Raw genomic sequence first — 11297 nt, 5'->3', positions numbered from 1 at the left:
CACACCTTCCCATATTTGGAATAATTCTGACTTCCTCTTCTGCCACCAGGCAGAGAAAGATATCTTCTTTTAAATGGTTCATATGATAATTTTCCTATCTTAAGGCCAACTAATTAGCAAACCCACCCTCAACTGCAATAGCCTTTTGGCCACATATTTAATCATGGATATGTTACCAAGGGGATGAGATAATAAGGACTCTGTCTACTATATTGTCCTATGTGTGATCCCTGGGTGCTGCAAGCCCAGGGAGACAGAATGGAACATTGCTGAGACTAGCTAGTAGCTTCTGAGAAGCCTGGAGGTTTGGAAGGCTAGGAAGCACAACAGTTGCTGACTTCTCCTTATGGTGGCATCTGAGAATCAGAATGGTATGTAGACTCACTGTGAATCCCAAAGAGAAAAAGGAGTATTTGGCAGAGGACTAAAGTCTTATCAAGCAGGTAAGGACCTAATGACCTGGAAGACAGATATCATGCCCCAAATGACATTATAGGATCACCATGATAAGAACACAGATTTGACTGAATTCTTAAGACTGTCCATCATGGAACAATCTTTTTCCTCACTAAGAGACTTCTTCACTTTTCTTTATTCCTCCTTGATGCATCTTCCAGGTCCATTCATCTACTCTTTGCTCTCTTTTCCTTCTCCTGTAAATATACATCTTAGTTTTCCTCAAAGGACTAAGAGTACTCCCTGTATTTCCTACTCTTCGATGATATTTAAAAAGATTGCTGGCCTCTGGGCAATTATAACTTGGAGAAAATATCCTCAAAATTTATTTTAATTGTGATAAGTTTTCACAAAAAATATTAAAACACAAAAAGTGGAAATCTACCCATAATCCTTACTCCATTCCCTAAAGGTAACTATTGTTCTAAAAAAATGTATTCACTAGCACTCCAGAAATTTTCTATACATAGACTGATGGGCAGAAACTACTCTTTTCTTCAATTGTTCTAAGCAAAGAAATGTCTGGTCTTTATTGAGACCTAAAAATAGCAAATGGGCCTCCCTGGTGGTGCAGGCGGTTAAACGCAGTGCTGTGAGGCTGTCCAAAGCCTCTGCAGTGCTGGTTGGATCCCTGCTGGCTGCAGAGCTACCCACATGGCGGGGCAGACCTCTCCTGTCCCGCCTGCTGCTCCCTCAGCAGTGTATTTCGGTCATTCTGCCTGTTCTGTTCCCTGCTCTGTCTCTGGTGGATCCTCTCACCCTCCTGCACATCTGGCTTGTACCCCAGTTCTTGTATAAATAAAAATAATAATAATAAATAAATCTTTAAAAGAAATAAAAATAGCAAATGTGAGCAGATATTTGCAAACACTCAAATCTCTATTCTATTATCTAAACTTCATTTAATATTATAAAAATGTTTTATACATTTAAAAAAATCACATTAGGCCTCCCTGGTGGTTCAAGGGGTTAAGGTGCAGCACTGTGAAGCTATCCGCAGCCATTGCAGCATGAGTTTGATTCCCTGCCAGGGAGATGATGCACATGGTGCAGCAGGCCCATCCTATCTCACCCGCTGCTCCCCTCAGCAGTGTATTTCAGTCAATTCACCTGTCCTGTTTCCCACTCTGTCTCTGATAAATCCTTTCACACCCCTGCCTCTCTCCTGTACCTCAATTCTTGTATGCATAAATAAGTTAATCTTTAAAAAAAATAAAAAATTACTTTCTGGAAATGTGATTTTCTCTCAAATACATCTGTAATTAGACACAATGCTATAGCACAGGTTGAAATCAGTGGTCTATATTCAGTAGAATAATTCCTTTTGCTTACAACTTTTTCAAAATTGACATATATTCTAGAAGCAAAATACGGAATGCGTGAATTTTAAATGACAGAATTAATTAAAATTCTTTACTATTATTGACATGTACAATTTCATAGAAGCTTGGTTGAATAATATTTGCATGTGATTTACATTCAATTTCCCATACTCATTTTTGCATAGAGTTTATATACATTTCAATGTATAGTACTGGTAAGCATTTGGAGTTAGACTGCTAGATGGAAGGAAGTCTTGAAATGAACAATCCTTGAAAGGACTGAGCCCTGGAGGAGCTAAAGATGTCAAGATACTCAGTAGTCTTGTGGGGCAATGATACAGGCAAAACTGCTGTAAAACACAAACCAGATCAGATGGGTCCAGTTTTACACCCTGGGAGGCTCATGAAGTTCTATCAAAGTCTGGTACTTTCTATGAAAACAATTCCCAAAATCTGGGAGTTTTTAACCTCAAAACTGTCTTAGCTTCATTCATTTTTCTCTCTCAAGTTTAACTTCCATTAGTATTTATAAACATTTTTGAGTACTCTAGAATTTCAGCTTGTTCAGTCAGTATCTTGGGAGGAAGGACTCCATTATACATAGAAAATCAGAAATAGGGTGGCAAGAAGAGATTCTTTGAAATGAAACAGGAACAAAATATTTTTCTTGTTTTGTAAAATTTTTATTGAGATAATGTTGGTTTACATTGTTGTTGGTTTTCTGGAAGTATATGATTGCACCCATCACCAAGGCACCCTACAGTCCATCACCATAGTCCACTATTCTCCCTCTCCACTGTGTGCTCCCCATCTCTCCTCCTTTCCCCTTCTGAATGCCTCAGTTCTACAGTCAACTTTCAAGGATTAGTTTTTGAGTTTGGCTTTAACAAGATATTTTTCAATTATTGATTTGGATAAAGGGCAAGGTTTGTTTCTGCTGGGAAATGCTTATTAGGTTACCCATGTTAATGGGCTGTGTAAATTATAGTGGTACTTTATCTAATCAGCTCACCTTGGCTCATGAATAAACCAAGAGTTTCTTTTTTGCTTCCAGCATTTACTCAAAACTCCCTTTTTCTAGTAGGAAAAAGAGGACTAGCTTACCTAGAGGTTGGAGGATTCTGGTTAGACTCTGAAATTCCATGCCACATGTTAGAGTTCCTCTGGAATTTTCTGACTGCCGTTCTGGTCCAAGGAATCCACTCTGGCCTCTGGGATGCTCAACTTTCCTGGGGTAGACTTAATAAGTCCATTATGGTTGTTTCAAAATAGAAGGATAGGATCAAACTTGCCTTCCAGAAAGATCAGCCCTTTGGCATGTGGAGGATGGTAAGAAGATAGTAAAGATTAGAAAAAAGGATGAGGAAGAAATAGATAAAACAGAGCTGGTAGCAAACTGTTGGGAAGTCAGAGAAGAGCATAAGAATAATACTTAACTCCCAGAGTTGTGGTTTGAGTGCAGTGATGTGCACTATGCTAAGGAAAGTGTGAGGAGGGCAGGTTTTAAGGCATGTTAATCACTAGTGGCTGTGGTATATGCTAGTGGAAATTTCAGCAGGCTTTGAATGAACAGTATGAAGCTCAAGAAAACAATCTGGGCTGGAATTTGAGGTGGTGAAACAAGTAACTGAGTGAAAGGGAGAGTGGACACACCTTAGCAGGTAGTGTTAAGTTTGCTATCATGTTACCATCTCAAAAGTCTTAATTTCTGAAATGTATTTGTACTCAAAGATTGCAGCCCTTTGAGAACTAAATGTATGTACTGAATTAAAGATTGCAAACACAAATTACTTCATAGACAAGGAAGTTACAAAAATAAGATAAAGAACAAGTTAAAGCAGATACTAATTAAACTAGAGAAGGCATATTCTGCTTAAGCAATTTTTTTCTATGATTTTAAACACTGTTTGTTCCCAAACAAAACACATCTCTAAAGAGGATTTACCCTACAGACAGTAACCTTGTTCCCCAGAGTGAATTTCTATAGAGCAGTTTGCCTGTCAAGTGCAATCTTAAACACAGATAGCCAGTATTGAAAACTCTTAGAGACTATCTATTTTAATATATACTCATTCTCCTTCAGAATCCAACACAATATCACCACGAAGGCTATTATCTCCTTTCGCTGGCAGTTTTCAGGTTGAATAAGCCCATAAGACATCTAGACCAAGAGATTGAGAATGTTCCAGGCAACACATGATAAGGTGAGATATATTTTCTCATTGATGCCTTGCAGATAATGGCTTTTGTCCATTACCTCCTATGGGGCAAATTCCAGAGCATCATCATTTAAAATTCTGCAAAAGAAGGGTATATTTCCTTCCTCTATACTAATTTAAACATAGGACAGCCCTTTCATCTTTCAGAGATTGGAAAATTCTAGTTTATATTTAAGGAGAATTCTAAGAGTAAGTTCTTTCTGAAAATTCTCATTGCCTCTCATGTCTTTGTTTTATTCCTTTAGAGTGGAAGATCTTCCAGATCCAAAGTGATGTACACAGGTTATTTAAAGTCTCCTTTACTTTGAACACAGGCAGGCCATCTGCAAATGTGTGAATTACACAACTTTGATTATCTTACACAACTTATCAAACAGTGGACCCTCTGCTCTGGTGTCCATGACAATTCCCAAATTCCCAGTACACAGATAGTTCAGGGAGGCTACACATGGCCAAATTCCTCCTTCCCTTCATTGGAATGAATTTTCTTTCCTCAAAATCAGTTCTCTGATAAATTAGTTGATAATCCAGATGAGCATTTGGTTATCTCTGGCCTTCAAATATAATTATCTTCCAGTTAAACATTTGAAGCAGTTTCTAACAGAAAGATTATTGAAAAAACAACATTGGTCCATCAACAATTTCCTTTCCCAAACTTGCAGCTTTTATATCTTTTTCCTTAACTAAAATATCAGCAAAACCCACAAGAATATTGATTTTCACGTGTCAATAGTCATAAGGTACAAATTTGATTTGTTTGTTCTACTATAGACACCACATAATGATTGAATTTAAGCAATGAAATAAAATCAGCTTGTAAAAATTAAGAAGCTGCCTGAGATCAGGGAGTATGGTCTTCTGTCTTTGAAATATGTTTTGCTATAACACTGCAGAAACAACTATAGCTAACCAGATATCTCCATGAGCCCTTCCATAAGAGAAGTTCAAATTGTTATGGGTGCTACTAAATAATCCTTGAGGAAGCTTAATTACACCCCCTAATGGTGTGAATCAATATTATACATTATAACATGGTAAAAATCAGAAGGTTAAATTAAAAATGAGTAAAAAATTAACAAATATATGGGAGCCTGTGATCTGACCATCCTTGGACCAAGACCCATGGTAAATACACTTTCATAGCTACAAGCACATATATGACCGCCTTCTGCTTTAGGGTTCAACAAAGAATGCAAAGTCAAGGTGCTCTCTCTTCTAATGTCCCCACTTATCAGTCCCCGTCAACCCTGCTCACTTGAACATTCAGACTTCCAGTCCAAATGCCCACACCAACGCCTGATCACAGCTGTTCCTGAGTAGTTTCCGGACGTAGTGAATGAAGGCACAATGCCTCAGCAGCACCACAGGAGGCTTGCTTCTCTTGGGAAAGCCCCAAGCTGTCACTTGCCTTGGCGAGCTGACTCTGCCCCTGGAATTGTTGTCTCTCTTGTCTGAGATCTGGGCAGAGAAGCAGCAGCTGATCCCGGCCTGCCAGCTGGTATCTGAGCAACTGCTCTTGGGTCTCCTTCCAGGTTCCAGACTCCTGCAGGTACATCTGCTGAGCAGGAGAGCCTGGAAGACAGGTGTGCCTGTGGGATGTGCCACCGGTCAGATTGGGAGAAGGCCCAGCAGCATCTGCCCGGCTGCTGCCCTCCTCCTCTCGGGCTGCAAGGCGGCTAACCTTCCTCCTGGACACCCCATTCAGGGACTGGTGTGGGAGGTGGTTCAGCCTGCCCAGCAAGACCTTCATCCTCATATCTGCGGAGAAAAGAAGTAGGGGAAGAAATGGAGTAAGATCTCAATCAGTTGATTACACATTTTGCATAGTTAGCATTCCAGAAAAGATCATATAAATAATCAATGAGTGAATTACATTGATGCATTGCTTTCCAAATATCAGGGGAAATATTTTATTATTTAAATAAAACCCACTGTATCCCATTCCCACTGTATTTTTTTTAAAGATTTATTTACGCATACAAGAACTGGGGTACAGCCAGAGATACGGGGGGTGAGAGGATTCACCAGAGACAGAGTGGGGAACAGAACAGGCAGACTGACTGAAATACACTGTTGAGGGGAGCAGCGGGCGAGGCAGGAGAGGTCTGCTGTGCCATGTGGTTTAGCTTCCTGGCTGGCTGGGGATAGAACTCATAGTGCAGAGGCTGTGGATAGTTTCACAGTGCTGTGCTTAACCCCCTGTGCACCAGAGAGGCCCCTCACTTTATTAATACTAATTATCCAATAAATTCTGAATAATGTGGCTTCCTAGAAAAACACTTTCATCACAGGAATTTTCATTGTCAGCATGAGGGACTATATGGGAGAAAAGTAGACAACAGTCAGGTGAGAGTGGGTTACCTCACACTTGTATTTAAAAATATGAGTTCTAAAGCCAATCTCATCCAATAGTATCACTTATATGATGTCACATTACTCTAGGTGCTCCTTAACAATTACTGAAATGAATTTTATTTTAGAGGTGACATTCCATTTGTTTTTTCCCCCTATTGATCAAATTAATATTCAACTCAGAAGAGTACATCTTTGGCATTGACCACTTAAATGGATAGTCTGGGTACTTTTGTCCTAATATGCCCTTATTCTTTGAAGGATGTACTTATTATATAAATAATGATAACTCTATGGTTTAAAAAGTGATCATGTTATATATAAATGACCTATCATAGTAGTTGAACAATAAAAAATGATGAACAAGGACCCTAGAGAGTTTTACTGATACAATTCAGTCAAAATGACCAAAACCGTTATTTTATTAGTTAGTTAATACATAAAAGTTGGCCATTAGAAGCTACATTGCCGAGAAACTAAGGATATAGACCTGGAATCAAACAAATACAATTAGTTCTCTAGCTAGGTTCTTTTTACACTGAATAAATGTGTAAATTGTACGTACCCTTTGCATGCCTCAGTTTCCTCATCCATAAACCAGTGATAATGACAGTGTATACCTCATAAGATTATTTGAAGTTTGAATAAAGTGAATCCATGAAGTATTTCCCAGAGATTGTGATAAGATAGGATTTAATAGATAATAACCATCATAAATAAAATCACTTGTGCTCTCAGCCCAACCAGGCACTCTTAATATTTTACACCTACTTCCTCATTTACTCCTTCTAGCTACCTGATAGACCTAGTCCTATAATTATCTTCATTTTATAGAAGGAGAAACAAAGGCACAGAGGGTAGGGATACTTGCCCTAGATCAGAAAATTTTAAGGGTTTTTACAAGACTCAAACTTAGCTGCTTGACTTAAACACCGTGCAATTTACCACCTCACATAATTATTGAATCTGATTTCACAAGTATTTTTTTTATCTGCCTACAGCTTACCTTAAAATGTAACCCTAAATTTGTAATCTACAGCTATTTTATTAGTAATCTGTAGCTATCTTTAGCTCACATAGAAACACTATTTAATTTCACATTAAAATAAACACAGAAATGCTACATAAATTCACATTAAAACAAGCCACCAAAAAAGATCAAGAAGAAAGATGCTAGGTGTGTAAATTAGCAAAGTCTCCCCAGTCCCCACCAACTGCCCATATTTTACATGCACAGCCCATTCTCACCAATTTTCTTAAATGTCAGCCCTTAGCTTGACTTGTATTTATTTGCTAAATACCTTGGTTCCTGAGGTTTTTAACATTTCCATTCAGAAGTTTCAATATCAATATCTCAAAAGAATGAACTTGTCCTATTTTCCCCAAATCCCATTATTTTCTTTAATTACCCTTTATCATTCATGAAATCCCTTTTCAGGAGCTCAAACTGTAGAAGTCATTCTCATCCTCCAGACATTCTTCATCTATTTACTCAATTTGTTATCTTGTTCATTCATTCACCATTTACTGAGCACCTGCTACCAGGGCTACAGCAGTAGTTAATAACTGCTCCTAAAATCTTGGAGTTTATGTTCTGATAGTAGAAACAAACATTAAACAAGAACATTCATGAAGCCTGTACCAGACCATGAGATAATACAGCACCTAGGAACATGTCTCTTGACCAGGGGCTGTAGGAAACAGACCTCGGAGCTGGTTAATACAAGCAATAATGTAAATTTAATAGCCAGATACTGGGGAAGAGAGAAGAAGATGTGCTCAACCCTGCCTGAGATTTCACAAAACAGATGACTTTTGAATTTTAAAGGACAGTATGCTCAGGAGGCATTCCACTGTGGGGCCAGCATAGGGGGAAGTGGGGCAGCAAGAAAGAGTAAGGGGGCCTCCCTGGTGGTGCAAGGGGTTAAGCTGTCCACAGCCTCTGCAGCAAGTTCGATCCCTGGCCAAGGAGCAACCCACATGGCTCAGCAGACCTCTCCTGTCTCTCCTGCTGCTCCTCTCAGCAGTATATTTCAGTCAGTCTGCCTGTTCTGTTCCCTGCTCTGTCTCTGGATGAATCCTCTCACCCCCCACACCTCTGGCCTGTACCCCAGCTCTTGGATGCATAAATAAATAAATCTTTAAAGAAAAAAAAAAGAATAAGGCATGTTAGGGGACTCTGAAAACAGCTGCAGACTGAGAACCTAGGTTATGTAAGCAGATGTGGGTGTGTACACAGGGTAAGGGTTGGTATAAAAATTATGTGATAAAACTAGACAGCTCAAAAATGAATCAAAAAACATGAAAACCCTACTTAGGAGACTGGAATTTATTTCATAGAAGATGGGGAGTCATGGTAAGTTTTGAAATAGTGCGATGATATATCACCTCCATCTCAGGAAGAACATCCTTTCTAAACTAAAGAAAATGAACTAGGAGGGAGTTAGGCTACTGCACTAGTCTGAGAAAAACAGAACAGTAAACCAGAGTCAAATATTTTTAAGAGTTGAATAGACACATTCAAAGATGAGTTATAACAATGGTGCAGAAGAGAAACAGGATAATAAATATAGAAAATTTAGATATGGGTCATGGACTTTAGTACTATGCCCATTGAAAAATGAGAAAACAGAAGCTAGAAGTATTTTTGTAACTCCAGGAATGAAAAACAGTATATTTCTACTGCATTAGAAAAAAAATGCCTTGGTAAAAATAAGAGAAACTAATTGAATAAAAAAAGTCCCTCTTAGCCTGTTTACTGCACAGCTTCCTCATGGTTAGAGTTGGTAATGAATTTTTGTTGAATGAATATATAAATTAACATAAGAAATGAAATATATTTTATCTTTTTGACTTTTTGAAAGCATGGACTTGATCTTACTCTGCTTTTGTCTTCCAGAAAAACGATCTCACTGTTAACTATGGATATTACTTTCCTTTTCCATTAAGAACTGCAATCCATCAGAAATTGCTGACTTCCTTGTTCATAAAGAATTTTAGCAAGTGTCTGTCTCTGGTGCATCCTCTCACCCCCTGCACCTCTGGCCTGTACCCCAGTTCTTGTATACATAAAGAAATAAATTAAAAAAAAAGAACTGTAAGTTCGAGAAAGTAGAAAGCTCTTTGAGACAAGTATCTCAAGAAGCATTTCATAGCAACAAAGAATCTAATTTCACATTCTGGTTAGTACTGTGTGTGTGTGAAAGAGAGAAAGCACTTTGGCACATGTGCCTAGAGTAGTAAGAATAAAGGTTTTGGAATATGACAAATTATTTCAAACCTATATCTGGATTTGTTAGAAAAAGTAATTTAACTTTAGAATGGTGATTTTTTTGCTGTTTCATAAGGTTGTCATGAAAGTAGATGAGCTACATTATAGTACCTTGTAAACTATAGAAGGACCCTATCAAGCTCAGCTGTTGTGTTCTAGTGATGTGCTGCTGATGATGGTGGGGTGGAGGATGATAATGATGACTGTAAAAATGAAGAAAACTGGAGGAAGAAACAAAAGGACCATTCACAGGAGGATTTTTTTTTGAAATTTAAGATAAATGTTGGTCTAAATATCAACATTATTTTTAAAACCATACTTTTTAACTTCAATATTTCCAAATCCTTTCAGCAGAGTGCCCACATCCAACTCCTTTGAAGTCTATCACTTATGTACATGCATAGGGCTTAGACGCTGGCTGCACCCTACTCTGCGCCCAAATGGTTTAATTCTTTACTCAATTTCCTCATTTACAATCTGAAAAATTACCTTAAAACACACCCTAACACTGATTTTTTGGACCCAATCTTTTAAGACCTCTTTCTTTTCTTCAGTTTACCTCCCAAAACACCTGTCTTCTCTCAGAAAGTTATTCTCTAACACAGTTCCTCATTCTCATAATACATTTCATATTGAGGGGTATATCAACTTATTTTTTTTAAGCATTTGTTTTTCTTTCTTTATGGGCACAAGAACTGGGGTGTAGAGCAGAGGTGGAGGAGGGTAGGAGGATTCACCAAAGATGTGTGGGGAGCAGAACAGGTGGATCCATTGAAATATACTGCTAAGGGGAGCAGTGGGCCAGACAGGAGAGGTCTGCTTCACCATGTGGGTTAACTCTCTGGCTGAAGTTTGAACTCATGCCACAGTGGCTGGTGATAGCTCGATAGCACTGAGACTTTAGCCCCTGCGCCACTAGGAAAGTAAAGTCCGCAACTTTTTTTTATAAGCAATAGGTACTATAGTTCAAATTTCAAAATGAAGTTATTAAAGCATAGTTTTAGCAAATTAAAGGAAATTCAAGGTCCTTCTATAGTAATGATACCCTACTTATATGTATTTCAATGTTCTTTGAAGAGAGAAAGGTTAATGTTTTTAGAATAAAGAATACTATATATTTTATTATTTGTATATTATGTGTTCCACTACCTTTTATCTGTGAAATTTACAATAGCATGTATAAGCATATATGTTATTTTATTGAAGTTTATAACATTGGTTCATAACATTACATAAATTTTAAGTTTAGAGTTTTATAATTTGACATATATACTAAATTATAATCACCTGATTTAAAGTAATACTTCTACATCAGTTATACCAATTACTACATGTTGGGCCCTATGAGATATATATATATATATATACACACACACATAATTTATATAAAATATACTATATATTGTATATTAATAATCTATGTGTGTGTATATATAATTTAACCCCTAAAACAATTTTCCAAATTAAGTACTATTATCTCCCTTTTAAAGGGAGCTCATTGAAATACAGAGAGATCAAGTAACTTTCCGAGATCACACACAAAGTAGTGGTGGCTCTTATTTAATAGAATTCAAGATTTTTGGTTCCAGAATCTGTATTCCAATCATCACATAAAACCATTTCAAGTTAAAAACAATAATGAGGGATTAAGAAGAATGTTTGTTTGGATATAAAATA

At 37.6% G+C, this 11297-nt stretch overlaps 1 protein-coding gene across 1 annotated transcript in view; it reads right to left on the bottom strand.

The window, feature by feature from the left end:
- Positions 1-5297: 5297 nt before the first annotated feature.
- The window catches only part of PKHD1 (PKHD1 ciliary IPT domain containing fibrocystin/polyductin), a gene marked incomplete at both ends in the record, with an annotated part of 445094 nt that continues 439094 nt past the window's right edge, over positions 5298-11297 (bottom strand). The window contains one exon of the mRNA XM_084258872.1: positions 5298-5755. Coding sequence (XP_084114998.1) covers positions 5298-5755 — 458 coding nt within the window. The remainder of the gene's footprint in view (positions 5756-11297) is intronic.

The sequence above is a fragment of the Talpa europaea genome (genome assembly GCF_964194135.1).
Source record: "Talpa europaea genome assembly, chromosome: 2".
NCBI lineage: Eukaryota > Metazoa > Chordata > Mammalia > Eulipotyphla > Talpidae > Talpa > Talpa europaea.
The sequence above is the reverse complement of the archived record's forward strand: the minus strand, read 5'-3'. Positions and strand labels throughout refer to the sequence as shown.